Genomic DNA, 16,382 nt, shown 5'->3' with positions numbered 1-16,382 from the left:
ATGATTAATATGCTATATACACGGGTCATAACCACAGGGTTCACACTACTTAATTGTCAAATTGTTACCTATTGTAGTATTTTAATCAGTAAGACTTTCTAAGATAACAATACGAATACTAAAAATCTGGAATAAGAATAAGGCGTATAGGTACAGTTTTCAATTTGTTAGCGGGCATGACGTAAAACAGCCAATCAAATAATTCAACTTTATTTATAACTAATATAGGACAATGCTGTTGATTAAAAAATACTCCATTCCAGGACCTTTTGTTTTCCAAATAATTAATATTACCAATAATTGATAAGTTCCAGTTCGATGGGTTCAAACAGAAAGATTTGAAAGCCGATAAAACTGTGTATCTTATAATCGGCATGACTTAAACTTTATCAGATGTCAATACTTTTACTAAAATAAGGCTTGCGCATAGTTATATACTTTAATTCAGTCACGGACCCGCGATATCACGGGTGTGTTCTAGTAGTATCTAAGAAACCACCGTAACCAGGAAAATATGAGGTCACGGTCAAATCATCAAACAGTCATATGCACATTATAATCATTCCATACACCAAGCACCGTTGACATTCTTTTAGTTTGAGAAAACAGACAAAAACACAACTTAACGCTCTGAATGTTGGAGTAGGCTACAATTGACAAAACAAAAGTATATAGATCATTTATATATTTATTTCACATTCTCTGACTTTCAATAAAAAAACCAATAACAATTCATTCCTAAATGATAAATGTCATTCTTAACTAAAAAAAAGGTATAATTGCAAATAATATTACTGACATTATAATATGGAAGGAATAACAGTTCACTTTGAAAACTACAAGTACATATAATAAGCAGATACAATTTCTGGTGAAGAATTCTTTCTTAAAGTTCATTATACAGTGAAACCTGACTAACCGAATCCTGCATAAACAAAAACCTGTCTAAACCAAACATGTTCGTAAGCACCATCATATCAAATTATGTGTGTTTTTTATATGAACAAATTCCTTATTCCCAAAGAGGTTCTGTTTAAACAGGTTTCACTGTACTATCTTTTTAAATATATTTCCTAACAATAAGGTCAGTATGGGAGACAACCCATGGTAAAACAAATTCAATTCCATTTGCATTTGTCTTTTAAATTATAAAAATAGGACAAAAACAGCAATGAAATAAGTTGTTTATTTTGTTGATTAAAAAGAAACAATGGCAATACTAATGCTAGTCTAAAATGGAGTTTGATGACCAATTATAAAGTTCATTTTCTCTAATTCTTTGTCAATTTATCCCTTTTTGCACCCATTATATAAAAAAATAATCAATATGTGGTTGTTAATCTCAGTTCTTCATTAGTTTAAATCTGATTATAACGTTGAATTTTCTTGCTTACCTCTGAATTTCCTATTGTGACGACCATGTCTGATGACGTCAAATAGCACATGATTTTGCAGATAATTTGAAAAAAGAAAAAATTTTGCCTGAATAATTTTAGAAAATCATTAAGGAAACAGATTCAACCTCCAAATCTAGTGTAATACGATATTTATCCACTTTCGCGTTTTAAATTTGAAAATTTAACTGTCTTGAGTGGATAAATATTGTATCACACTTGATGCAGTGGTAGAATCTATACATAAATCAACCTATTACAATATCCTAATACATGTAGTAAGAAAACATTAAATTCAGCTGGATTCAAATTGTGGAGTTTTTAAAAAATTTCTCTGAAAATAAATGTCTGTCAAAATAGTAAAATCTTTTGCGCAGCAAAGTAAAATTAAAGAAAACAGTGTAAACTGCACAGAAAAATGGCTTAAAAACCCTGTGAATAACATATGAAAACTTCAAGGCGTTACTTGTACTTCCAGGTAAAACATACAAGTAAATCTGTCCTAAAAAATGGTGTCTAAATTAAAAACATTTCTGATAATCAATATCTACAAAAAGAGGACACAATCTAAAATACAAAACCCTCCCCAGCCCCTAAAAAAAACCAGTTCTTCAAATGACTGCTTTCCAATAGTTATTTTGTAGAACCAACAAGAGATGAAACCTCTATCCAGATGAGAACAACAATGACAATGATAACTTTAGGCTGAGGTAAAAGTAGTGTTGAGAAGTAAGCTGTCATTACAAATATCCAAAGGGAGGCAACCCCCTCAATATGTATGTCAACTTTATTGAAATGCTTAGTAATTTTTTGCCATTGACCTTTTAAATAAAGCTTACCAAAATTCTAACAAAACCTGAAGTCAGTGAAAATATATAACCAGTACAAAATGTCCACGATATTTTTTTTCTAAATTCAAAGTCAATTACACCAAAAGCTGCAAGAAATGTAAATAAACATATAATGTTGACACACAGAAAAGTCAGAGATATGTCTCACATTTATGTTATTTTGATAGTAAAAAGCAAATGCTGAAATTTTAATGGCAACATGTGAACTATGGAAAACTTTTAAGTCCATGGACAATGGCTACGGTTAAAAAATCTGCATGGAAATGTAATGTGATAAGTCAATGCTAATAAAACAGTCTTCCAAATACCATTTACAAACTAAATTGGTTCCAAGTAAAAGGCATACACTGACTTGATTTAACACTTTAACATGTAAACTACACAAGTTGTTAAGTCAATAGACCATGACTGAAGAGATTGATTGGTGTTGAGGCCACTTTCAATACTATTATGATATTTCATAGCGGTCAGTTTTTGTTGGTGGAGAAAGTGGGAGTGCCCGGGGAGAACCACTGACCTTCACTATGAAAACTGGCAAATCTAGTCAATTAGAACATTAATGAGGAGACCTTGAAAAATTACCTCCATGGCATGGCATCTGCCAATGCTAATACAACTGCATATAAACTACCACAATCATAAGTGGTTGTCCTCAGATTGACCCATCACAAACTTAAATAATTTGTTGACCAAGCAAAAGCTAGCAACAGCACACTTAAGTATTACTATAGCAGACAAATAAAAAATAAACAGAAATTTAAATGGTCCAATTCAGAAAAAAATATTGCATTATGGGAACATATTTAAACTGTTTTGGACAATCTGATTGGTCAAAAATACATTTATAGGGATACTGACACTACACAATGTAACTAATGAGGACAGAAGGTTAATTTCTGAATTGAACCATAATCTGAAGAAATAATGCTTAGTGGATATGTAAATACCAGAATTAATAAAATTCAACTAAAAAAACAACAAAAAAGCTCTACAAGACATCTTGCTAAACTGATCCTGCTCTTAGAATGTCTAACCTTATGAAAAATTAGATTCATGAACTTAAGAATAAATTAAAGGCAAAAACTGCTATCATTAATAGTTTTGAAAAAAAAGCTTTTTGTTCTAATCTAAAAACTGATTAATAAAAACCTTGTTCAATGTTAATTTTAAAATGCTTCTAAGGGACTTCTGACTGTCTAATTTGAACAACTTTAATATTTGGAAAAAAAATGTATTTTCTCCTTGTAGTGAAACTGGAATGTTTAATAGGTGAATTAGATTGTTTACTTATTTCCTGAGTAAATAACCTTGAAATGGATTTCAATTGAAGCTGCTTCCATGAAAATATAATCAAATTGTGTCAAAGTTCAGAAATCTGGTATAAGATGAATGAGGGGGGGGGGGGGGGGGGGGGGGGGGGGGGTTCAGAGGGGTCCTGATCCCGAAATCCTGGGCTTCAAAACTGAGGTCCTGAATTTATAGTAATTAAAATCCTGAAATTCTTAAAAATAATTCCCGGATCGAGAAAAACACCTGATCCCAACAAAGGTCCTGCCCCCTCATGAATATATATATATATAATTGTAAATCTTTGGCAGCCAACCACAGATAGTTTTCAATTGTTGCAATTTAAGCAACTTCCCTTTTGTCATCCTGTTATATGAATAATGAATAGTATCTTATAAAGGAAGAAGGGGAAACATAAAAACACATCAACATCTGCATCTGATTTATCTTTCATGAAATTTCTTAATTGACACGATTAAAATTTCATACACTTGTACCAGTTAGAGGACACATATCTATAGAAATTTTATTTCATAGTAAAAATTCTTATTTTCTCAATATTTCTTAACTAAGGCATAATGAGATGCTCCGTAATAAGGCAGTTAAATTCAAAATAGTACATTATAATAATTCTCTATTATCTAAATATATCAATATATATATATATATATATAATCTTATGACAAATCAAATTAAATTAAAATATTATATATATCTATTTATATACAGATAGATATTTTTATATGATAACCTATTAAACATATTTTTTTCATTAAAAACAATATATTAAGTCTGGGATCTTAAGAGTAAGTTAAGTAATGACTTTGTATTAACTATTTGTTGTTGTACCAGGAGAAAGCAAACATGAAAAATACAGGAAAATACTATTAAGGTGGTACCGAACACTACAGGGAGATAACTCTGTAAAGTTAGTTGTGTTGTAAAGGGAATATTAAGCTTCTCAGTAATTAAAATTGGTGTTTGTCAAACTGCTATATAACCAGTGTAATTTTTCTGATAAAAATGGTTGGTTCAAATTTTTTGAAATTTCTATATTTTTTATAAAGGGTTGGTAAAGTAAATACTTTGTCAAATTTTCATGAAAATTAAACGAGCCACATTATTTTTAGTGAAAGTTGGGTACCTCCTTAAAACAATCAAGCTAAAGAAAATAATATCTTATATATATATATATATATATATAAGCTATGAAAATTGGGAAAAAATGTATTTATCAGTTAGAACAGTAAACTTTCAACCTATTGCCAAACATAAATTAGTTGACATACTGTGGATTCATCATCATTCTTTAAAAAAGAAATTTTCGTGGTGTTTTAGGGTACATGTGAACCACAAATTTAATGTTTAACTAATTAAAAATTTTCTTTTAGGTTGTGTGCAGACTTTGGCAAAACCACAAAATCACATATCCATGAAAAGAAAAGTTTTCTGCAATTAATGAAAATTGGTACCCACAAAAATAAATGAATCCACAGTAGTATTATAACTTGAATTATCAAACTCCAGATATAATTTCAAACTCAGTAATGCTGTCATGAGTTTTTACAAAAAAATACAATAAAGAGCAAAAAAACAGACAATTGTGAGGTATTTTTTGTTAGTTTAAAATGACCAAATAAATATACAAATCCATATTAAACATTCAGAAAAGGAATTATAAATCAACAGTTATGAAGTTGGTTACTTTTGCACAATGATTGATATTTCTTGTACGCTTACTTCATTAAAATGTTATAAAATAGCACTTTATTATATACATTTATTTACAAATCTGTCTTATTTACATTTAATCCAGTATTTACATATATATTTACAATAATTTAGTGTTTTAAAAGATGTTAATGTGTATATATATATATGAACAATAATGAATAATAATTTCTTTGTAATAATCTTAAAAATAAACTTTATCATAATAAGTAATTTATCTCATATTTTATAAAACATTTGGATACAAATAATAGACTTAATAATAATAACATTACAATACATGAATAGTTGAGAACTACAATCTTTATAAAACAATAGATGAACAAGGAGAAAAGTTATTGGACAAAAATATCAATCAAGCAAAAGTAGCCAACTTTTACAAGCAACCAACTGTTTCCAAATTTGAAAATAAAAACAAGCGCATCATTAACCTTACCTAGATGGTTGACTTGTATGCATTTTATGTACTTTCATGAATAACAAGAAGAATTCACCTAGAAAGGCAGTATAATACACAAGTATTAAATCATTAATGATTAAAAAAAAAGAAAGAACACCGGGTACTTATTATATAAACTTCTATTTGTCTTCGTTAAATAAATTCTCTATAAAAGACAATAAAACTTGTACAAAAAGTTTTAAAATACTGACTCCTATAAAATGGAACAAGGCTGTTTAAAACAGTTCAAGTAAAAAGTATAATATTGGGCAGTTTATATAGATACCTCAAAGGAATATATTTTTCACATTTATACCTAGAACAACTACTATGCTGGTCTTATATTATGGAATATTAGTTTGTTCATGCACAGTGTCCTAAAAAGAGGATTGATTGATTGTTGGTGGCTTAACGTCCTCTGACAAGAAAGAGGAAATCTATTCTTTATCTTAAAATACCTGAAAATTTAATTTCTTCTGTATATTTTGAAATTTAATCTATAAGTTTAGATTATTATCTTTAAGTTGCTTGACATTGTTTGATAAGTTTATCATTTCTTCATTTTGACAATATATCATCTTCATAAATCACAATTAGAAGAAAAAAAAAATATTATTCATCTTCAATAATATAATTTGTTTTTTAACGTTTGGATCAGTTAATTATATAAGTGAAAGTCCACCTAAGACTTTAAGAAGTCAAGATATTTTTATTTTCTTCAGAATGTAAGGCTCATTATACCTCATAATTATTATAATCACATGACAACTGAAAAATAAGTCAGCAAACCTTTTTTGGTGGTTATGAGCATGCCCAGTTACTACTTCCTGGAGTTAAACACAAACATTTTCTGAAATACATGTATGTCCATTAAAAAAATTAGGGGGGGGGGGGGGGGGGGGGGTGAACGTACAGAAGCACTTGCAATTGGAAATATTGATAGTACAAAATGAACTTGAATTCAAAATAAATACCTAACAGGAGATTACTAAATTCTAAATAAATGCCTAAGGGGAGATTACTGAACTTTAAATAAATGCATAAGCGGAGATAACCAAGTTAATAACATCTATTCCAACCATGTTTTTTTCACTGCATTTTTCTCAGAATGACAAGCATGAGGAGGGATAGGAATTCAAAGGAAACTTCAAAACAATTCACATTGAACCATGAAAAGGATTAACTCAAGGATAAACAATAAAAGTGCAGTTCTTATTATTCACAACATTATGACTAATGTTAAATAAACAATTTTACACTTTAATATAAAATACTCATATTCTTTGGTATGCTGATAAGTTGTGACCATATTTACACATGCTAAGGCTATAACAGACTAATATAATTATTAAAATGTATCTCTAATATTGCATCAATGAAGCCATAGTTTACACTGCCAAAAATGGCAAGGTATTGGAAAGATTATGATAAAAAAAATTATAAGTAAAAATTTCAATTTTGTATAATGCATGACAGTGAACAATTTCGATTTCATCTTCTTTCATTAAGGACAATTAGAAAAAATGTCATCATAAAAAATTTACATGTCCAGCATTTAATATATATTTCCATAATAATACCTCAATAGCTCTAAATATCTTTTAAAAAAGACACATGACCTAAATTTAACAGAGTGAGATGGGTTTTTTTTTAAATTTTAAATTTCTGGGTGGACTTTTTTAAAGACCACCGTCAACAGTAAAACTATTAATATTTACCTTATGTTTGTTTTATAATTTATGTTAAAAAGGTAAAATAAAATCTTAATTTATGAAATTGATAAAAAAAATATCCTAAAAATGTCACTCCTTAATTTTTAGAAAAACTGAATAAAGTCTAATAAAATTTATTACTTATTTATATTTCAATTAGAAAACAAACAAAATCAAACACATAAAACAACAACTTTAAAATGTCTTGGTTTCATAAATTATAACAATTAAAACCAGACCATGATTTTTTTAAAAAGGTATCCGATAAAAATATTTTACATTGAATGTAAATTTTTAAGTACTTATAAGGTCAGTAAAAGTGAAAATTAAAATAATACCAGAAATGACAATCAATGTTCTTTTAAAAAATACTTTAAAATGATTTAATGTAATACTGTTTTTGAGTTTTGCATTCACCCATTATACATATTCAAAATTTGAGCTGGTGATATATTTGATACAGTCATACCAACTTTGTAATTCAGATAACTAGTAGTTTGTGTGTGTGTGTTTCCAATAAATTGTGACCTTTGATCTTTCAGTTGGAAACAACCAAAATACTGAATATTTGACCTTTTTGCACTAAGGGTACTGGAACCATGTGACTTTATTGTTATCAATAGTTTCTACTCTTACGTAACCCCTCTCATGAAACCATGTTAATCCTAAACCAAACCATTTAATTTTCAAAAGAAAACCTCTATCAATAAGGACTGTGTCACTTTAAGTAAAAGGTGGTTAATATGATGTATAACTTCAATGTATAATGAATAACCCAATTATTTAAATTTATTAGGAAATTGAGTAAAGTTTTATCTAAATTAACCTTCATCATTAGGTTTCTGTATACCTATAGGGTTATTGAAAAAGATCTAGATGTTTTATTTTTAGAAAACCTCATGACTTTAGAAAACATTAGATTATTTAAAATAACATTTTCATTAAAAAAGTTTTTGAGGATTTAAAAGGTTTTAGGATTTTTTGTCACTGAGAAATCACATTTGAGCAGAAACTATATCGGTAACTGTTCCTTCTTCACAAATTGTTATTGATTTTCTGCCATTCTGATTATGGTTCTGATAAGGTATCTCCTGATATCTTTATATCTATGCAGGGTGAGATTCCCTTTAATGTCTGTGCATGACAATCTTTCAAAAGGCATCCATGTTATAAATTAACATTAACAAATATTTACATCTGTGTGCAGCTTTTCATAGTTCAGAAAAATTAACAATAGTAACACTACAATTAGCACATGGAATGATGTAATAGGATAGCCACTGTCAATTCACTGTTCAGAATCTGAAGGATTCTGGGTAAAACTAAAGGATTCTGAGTAATTCCATTGTTTGTACCCCAAAATGAAAATAATGTCACACCATTGGTTGAAATTCAATTGTTTAGGATGTTTTCAACCAATCACAACGTTTTTTACACTCTTTTGAAAATATAACCCAGAATGCATTAGACTCCGAAACGATGAATTGCTGTAGCAGCACTTCTTAGCAAGCACTTGTATGTCTTTTTGATTGACTGACTGAACACAACCCTGTAGCATTCTGGACTTGATAAAGGCACTGTACGGTTAGTTGTGAACAGCACAATTGTACTACCTCTTCGGTTGTTTATCTCTGTGATTTAATATGGCACGCCATAACCGATATATAATACCACTTCTGAAGATAAAGAGATATAACACATTATAAATTAAGAAAAACACAAATGTGACATTAATCATACATCACATCATCCAAATGATTTTTACAGTAGGTTTTTATGTTACGTTACCACTGTTTCAGGCTATGTTTAGGAAGAGAAAAGAAAGCTCACCCTAACCCCAATCAAACCCTTACCACAAACATGTTTAACCCCACAACATAATACATTCTATATGTGCATATCCCAGGTGCCTCATATTCAGTGGTTGTTGTTGGTTGCTTATATGTTATTCTTTTGTAGTTTTGTCATAAATCAAATCTTTGTTTTTTTGTTTTTATATCACATTTTGTCATATAAAGATCTTTTTAGAGCGGACTAATTTAAAATCAGATATTATTGCATACACTTATAACTGAGATTTTGGAGAATGGACAAAAATGTGAGATAAATAAATGTGATTTTTGGAAAATTTGCATATAATTGTATCTGATAACAGAATGCAATCTCTTATTATTGTGATACAATCAAAAAGAGTGTTTTCTATTGGAATTGATGTTTGCATAGGTTGCACTTTGTAAATACAGTTGTTTCTCAAGCCACGTCTCTGCATACAGTCACATTTTCACCATTTATGTAACCTCACAATAATTTCTGAATCAACAGTATGGGTTTTGCTCATAGTTGAATGCAGTATGGTGACCTATAGTTGCATTTATCTACATCAATCGGTCTCTTGGGGGGCAGTTGTTCATCAATCGGTCTCTTGGGGGGCAGTTGTTCATCAATCGGTCTCTTGGGGGGGGCAGTTGTACATCAATTGGTCTCTTGGGTGGCAGTTGTACATCAATTGGTCTCTTGGGTGGCAGTTGTACATCAATTGGTCTCTTGAGGGGGCAGTTGTTGCACTAGCAATCATACCGTATAGAGGGTTATTTTCGCTGTTGTAAAATTTGACCATTTTCATTGTACATGTATATGGTATAAGAAATATTTGGGCAGCTATTATTTTGGCGGATTCAAACTTTTATCAATACCTTTACATGTGCATTTTTAAATTGGCGGAAATTATTTTGGTGATTTTGTTCTATCCACGAGAATAAGCAAAAAATTTACAACCCAAGAAAATAATCCGATATACAGTACCATATCTTCTACTAACAAAGGGAACTCAGGATGAATTTTAAACTTAAAACATGACCTAAAGATACAAGTTTCATGTTTGAAAATATTGAGTAGTCCTTCATATACAATATAGACAAAATTATAATGAAACTTGCATAATAAAATTTACATTACCTTAGTTGTAATTTACTTAAATCTTCCAATCTGACTAATTCAAGGAGATCTTCTAATAAATACTGTTCTCTGGAAATCTAAAAATAGAGACAAAATCCGTAAGAAAATAAATCAAATAATGTTATATTTCAGTTTTTTAATTTACTGTACAAATATATATTTATATGTATAAAGTTTTCTAAAAAAACAAAGGAGTGTACCCTTTTTTGGCCAAAATATAAGTTTTTTCAAAGTTGTCAAATTGTTAACCTTGAGTTATTTATTGGAAAGAAGCACACTTTGTTACAGATATATGGGCTGTTTCTGATTATATAATGGACATGCATCAGGTACTAGAATCATAATTGCATGCCAAAATACTAATATCTTCACAATTTAAACATTTTTGCTAATTTTAATTTGATTTTTTGTCTAAAATGGAAGTGTCCCCCAGGGGCGTAGCTGCGTTAGGCACTTTAGGCACGTGCCTACACATAATTTTTCACAAATATTTTTTTTTATCAAAACAATTGATAAACAACGTTATCTGTATATGAACGCCAGCGGCAGTGAAGTTGTCAAAACTCATTGATTATCGAATGTCATGTGTACATTAGTTTCTAGTTCTTTAATAGTGAATGGAATATTGGATCATAAAATTGAATGTTTTTATGATTTTACCTTAGGGAGCTACCATTGATTTTTATGGGGGGCTAGGATGAAATTTGAAAAAATAGGCAGGATAGGAGTTTTAATTTAAAAAAGGCAGGATGAGACACTTGCAAAAAAAATAATTTGTAAGGGTTCCACAGAACCCAGTGTCTCGCCTACTTTTGCTGTAAATCGCAGGCTCAACAAAAAATGAGGAAAAAAATCAATAAAAAAATTCCTCTTGATACTATCTTTTGATTGTAAGAAGCTTCTGTCCAAGTTTGGTAAAAATCTAGGATAGTTAATGAATCTAATTAATGTTTTGAAATCTTAAACTGCCGACTGTATGTAATGTTAACTGGAAGAAAATCTAAGTCCATTTAAAAGTAAAATACAGAAAAATGGAGTTATCTTTTTACAATATTTACTTCTGGATACTATCTTATGGTCATAAATAAGCTTCTGTCCAAGTTTGGTACAAACCCAGGATAGTTTTAAGAAAGTTATTAAAATTTTAAAAACTTTAACCACAGAGTGAATGTAATGTTTCCCCGCAGAAAAACTAAGTCCATTTAAAAGTAAAATACGGAAAAAATGGATCTTTTTTTTTACAAAATTTTACTTCTGGATACTATCTTATGATCATAAACAAGCTTCTGTCAAAATTTGGTTCAAACCAAGGATAGTTTAAGAAAGTTATTAAAATTCTAAAAACTTTAACCACAGAGTGAATGTATGTTTCCGCCCAGAAAAAACTAAGTCCATTTATAAGTAAAATACGGAAAAAATGGAATTTATTTACCATTACCACCTTGATACTCGGATCTTTGATCATCAAACAGCTTCTGTCCAAGTTTGGTAGAAAATCCAGTATAGTTTAAGAAAGTTATTAAAATTTCAAACAGAACCATCAGAGTGAATATTTGTGGACTCCGCCGACGGAAAGTAGGATCGCTTAGGTCTCCCGCTTTTTCGACCTAAGAAGTCGAAGGCTCGACAAAAAGTCAGGACAACAATTTAGGTAAAAAAAAGTCAGGATAAACTAAAAAAAAAAAGGCAAGACCGAACAGAGTGAAAAATAAAAAGGCATGACAGAGATTACAGCTAAAAAAAAAATGCAGGACAAAATTTTCATCCTAGCCCCCCCCCCCCCCCCCCCCCCCCCCCCCCCCCCCCCTAAAAATCAAATGGTAGCTTCCTTATATAGAATCTATAAACTAGAACTTTAGTTAGTTCAGATCATTTCACTTCTATTAACAAAAACTTGGATGAACCTCAACTTAGACATATGAGTGTTTTACTTTAATTATATGTGTTTGTGTGGCTAGGGTGAAGGTTTAAGAATTAAAAAAAAATGATGGTTTTTGTCTAGCCAAAAAGATAGTTTTATTATAAAGTAATATGAGTGTTTACATGGGTGCCTATTTTTTTTTTGATGAAGGATCGTCACAATATTTACTATATATCAATCAGAACAGAATAGATATGAAAATACAAAACAGGGTGTACTGCTTAATTAAAGGGATACGCTGATCTACCCTGGGCAGTGCATATTGTATTTTTTTATTTTTTTCATATTTCCAATTGTACTAGCTGCGCTATCTAATTCACTAGTCAGATGTTATGGTGAATTATTCATAATTCTTCAAATTTTTTATCATGTATATTATAATTATCATGAATAAATAACCAGTATATTTAATATTTTTGTACATAAAATTATGCACCTAAAATGTTGAAAACCGTTTTCCGTCGGGGGGGGGGGGGGGCTTTGCTCCCCTGACCTGAACCCCCTACCAGGGCAGAGCCCTGGACCTACTGGGGACTATAAGTGGCCCCCAGTCCCCCTGACGATTGGTGTCTACAGTTGGCTGAATACCTAGCTACGCCCCTGTCCCCATTTGTGTTTATTCTTGATATTTAAATATATGATGTATCTTATGATAATACAATAGTATATATAATGTTAAGAATGAACATTAATGCGGTCCCTTTTAATTTAGACAAAAAACATCTGAAAAGTGGCATTTAAGGGCATAGTTGATTGATTTTTCATATTTAAGCTTGAATTCCAATGTTTTTAATGAACAAGTCAGTCCAAATATTTTACAATAACCAATTGAATCGAATAAATGGTCTGAAATTTGCCCTTATCCTTTGTAAGTACCCATCAATTGACATTCTTAATCAGACACCTAATAAAACTGGTAATATGGCTATACCTATGTGCCTGTTCAAAGTGGGTCTCATTGGGGTCGAAGCGTGATGCAGGATTAATGATTTTTTTTAAAGCGTGACACCTGAAAGTCAAATAACTGTACCCTGAAAACAGGAAATGAAGTTTAGAGGGAAACAAGAAATTACAAAAAAATAAGAATTTCTTACATAAAAAATGGGATATGGGAATCTGATAAAACAGTAGACAGGATCAGGGATCAGAACCTTCTATTGAGACCCCCTTTCAAATTCAGGAAACTTGTCTTATCTGACCACTTGGGATCATTGTAATAGGTAAGTCATTCATCTAAATAATTTTAATATTTTACCACATCTATTGTTTCCTGATCAAATTGTCTTTCCTTTAACCAGGCAGCTAGTTCTTCATCAGGTGGTTCATGGATATCTGGTACTATAAAATGAAACAAAATTAATGTTATCACAAACATGCTTTACATTTTTTGAAGTGATGATTTCTAAATCTATGTACACACATTTTAAAGGTGTGGCTTGATTGTACAAACGTTAGTTCAAGCTTTGTAGTTCACATTGACATCTTCAAACAATATATAATAATATAGGCATATCTTAACCTGTATATATATCATATTTAAATTTGATTGGATGGTATCCCAATTACAATTGTACAATATACAAACAAAGCAAGCAAGCTCACCAAAGTCTTACTTCACATGCATAAGGTTTGCTGTAATAAAGGAACATTACTTTTATTATAATTTGACAACTGTTGTTAAATTCAAACCAGATTTAGAGATATATTTTTATTGAAATCAAACATAATAAAAATTTTGACCACAAAAAGAATATTTTCATAGTTTTTTGTTTTTTTTGACAATCAAAAAAATAATGTCAATGTGTAAAATACTTTTGACCTCTGACAGTACAATATATAATTACCTCTATTTTTGATAGGAGACCCCGGTGAGACAGCAGATGTGGCTATAAAGGACTGTAATAATTCCATCTGGACCTTTTTATCATCTAAAGACCTCTTTAATAAGTTCCCATAGGACTGATTTATTTGGACTAACTGCTGTAACAACCTAAAACAGAAATTATTTCTATAAAATACCACTGAATATTTTTCTATTCCATTGGAATTCCTAAAACAATGGGCCATTCAAAGGTAAAATGATGCTATCATTACTCTTCAAAAGTTGTGAATTTTTCTATTCAAGAATGAAGCTATGATAGACTAGAATCATTTATGTATCTGTATGTTTAAAGCATATACAACTATGTATAGTGAAGGCAGTCATGTTTCCAAATCCTTACTAAAATCTAAAATTTAAGATTATTTTCAATGAATATTAAGGTTCAATAAATAATGTTTTTTTTTCTCCACAGGGTTCAACATTTAATGCTTTTTTTTCACAGGGTTCAATATCTAATGTTTTTTTTGCAGGGTTCAATATCTAATGGTTTTATTTGCAGGGTTCAATATTTAATGTTTTTAGGTACCTCATGTTATCCTCCTCTAAGTTATCAATCTGAGTATGTAATTCAGCAGACGCAGAATTTCTGTAAGCATGCTGTATAGACTTAATGGAATTAGTTGAGGGAACACCTGATTCTTGTTCATCTTCTTTCATACCAGCCAAATTGGCACCAAGCTCTAAAAATATAGGAATACTATATTGTACATTGTTAATTTTTACCATCTTGATCTCAATTGACACAAAACTTCATATGAATTGATTTTTCCTTTAAAGCCTATATACTTAAGTATATATAAACAAATGAAACTGTGAGCTACTACTCACTGATGATACCCCTGCCAAAATGTAAGTGTTTGGTAAACAGGAAGTTATAGAGGGATGAATCTTAAAACTCATCACAATGTATAACTGACTCATATAAAGCCTGAAACCAAATTTCAGAAATCCTTGTATTGCATTTCCTGACATAAATGTGACAAAAAATATCAACGTCTTGGTTTTCATGTGTTAAATGCATCGAAACTGAACACATTTATTCAAAAACCAGTTGTTGGCATGACACAGGTTATGTTCTTCTCATATATGTTATGATGGTATGATACTAAATCCCTCACAGGAAGGATTGTGCCTGATATTCATATGATGAAAACATATTCTTTCAATCAGTTCAATTGAAGTCTGGAGCTGGCATGTCAGTTAACTGCTAGAAGTCTGATGTTATCTATGTATGTCATTTTGTTTATTTTCTTTTGTTACATCTTCTGACATCAGACTCAGACTTTTTTTGGACTGAATTTTGATGTGCGTATTGTTATGCGTTTACTTTTCTCCATTGGCTAGAGGTATAGGGGGAGGGTTGAGATCTCATAAACATGTTTAACCCCGCCACATTTTTGCGCCTGTCCCAAGTCAGTAGCCTCTGGCCTTTGTTAGTCTTGTATTATTTTTAATTTTAGTTTCATGTGTACAGTATGGAGTTTAGTATGGCGTTCATTATCACGGAACTAGTGTATATATTTGTTTAGGGGCCAGCTAAAGACACCTATGGGTGCGTGAATTTCTCGCTGCATTAAAGACCTATTGGTGCCCTTCTGCTGTTGTCTTCTCTATGGTCGGGTTGTTGTCCGTTTGACACATTTCCCATTTCCATTCTCAATTTTATTAGTGTTCAGTTAACAGGAAGTTGTTGAGTCAAGGATCTGAAAAGGCTGACTTATATAAACCCTGAAACCAAATTTTAGAAATCTTTATGATGCAGTTCCTGAGAAAGACGCAACGAAAAATATTCATGGAACAGATGGACAGACTGAGGGATGGACAGACAGACCTACAGGGTTATAAAAAAGAAACAGATAAATTTTCTTGCTTGCTCAGTGGACTTTAATGTCAAATTATTGTTTAAAAGACTTACTATGCTTTTCCTCTTTAGTAGCCAATCAAAACATGGTCAATGAAAGAAATATTTTTCTGGATTGTTTCATATCTATATACAATGTATATCACCCTCAATATCAGTATTCAGTTAAATTAAAGTTACTGTATCTTAGCCTATCATAAAATCAAAGCAATCATACAGTTGTGCATTGATTTTTACTTAACTGGTGATAGAATCATTATAGCTTGGGGGTCTCATTGGGGGGTTCCCATCCCGGATCCCGCTTACTGTTTTGTCAGATTCCCGTATCCCGCTTACAATATGTACGTAA

General features: G+C 30.6%; 1 protein-coding gene across 1 annotated transcript in view; it reads right to left on the bottom strand.

Moving 5' to 3' along the window:
* Positions 1–8,198: 8,198 nt before the first annotated feature.
* The window catches only part of LOC134687290 (mitogen-activated protein kinase kinase kinase 5-like), a 90,786-nt gene continuing 82,602 nt past the window's right edge, over positions 8,199–16,382 (bottom strand). The window contains exons 38-42 of the mRNA XM_063547445.1: positions 14,699–14,852; positions 14,135–14,280; positions 13,546–13,628; positions 10,370–10,446; positions 8,199–9,090 (exon numbers count right to left, since the gene is read on the bottom strand). Of these exons, the coding sequence (XP_063403515.1) occupies positions 9,024–9,090; positions 10,370–10,446; positions 13,546–13,628; positions 14,135–14,280; positions 14,699–14,852 (527 nt within the window). The 3' untranslated portion in view covers positions 8,199–9,023. The remainder of the gene's footprint in view (positions 9,091–10,369; positions 10,447–13,545; positions 13,629–14,134; positions 14,281–14,698; positions 14,853–16,382) is intronic.

The sequence above is a fragment of the Mytilus trossulus genome, chromosome 10 (assembly GCF_036588685.1).
Source record: "Mytilus trossulus isolate FHL-02 chromosome 10, PNRI_Mtr1.1.1.hap1, whole genome shotgun sequence".
In the NCBI taxonomy this organism is placed as follows: domain Eukaryota; kingdom Metazoa; phylum Mollusca; class Bivalvia; order Mytilida; family Mytilidae; genus Mytilus; species Mytilus trossulus.
This window is presented reverse-complemented; position numbering and strand designations above follow the sequence as displayed.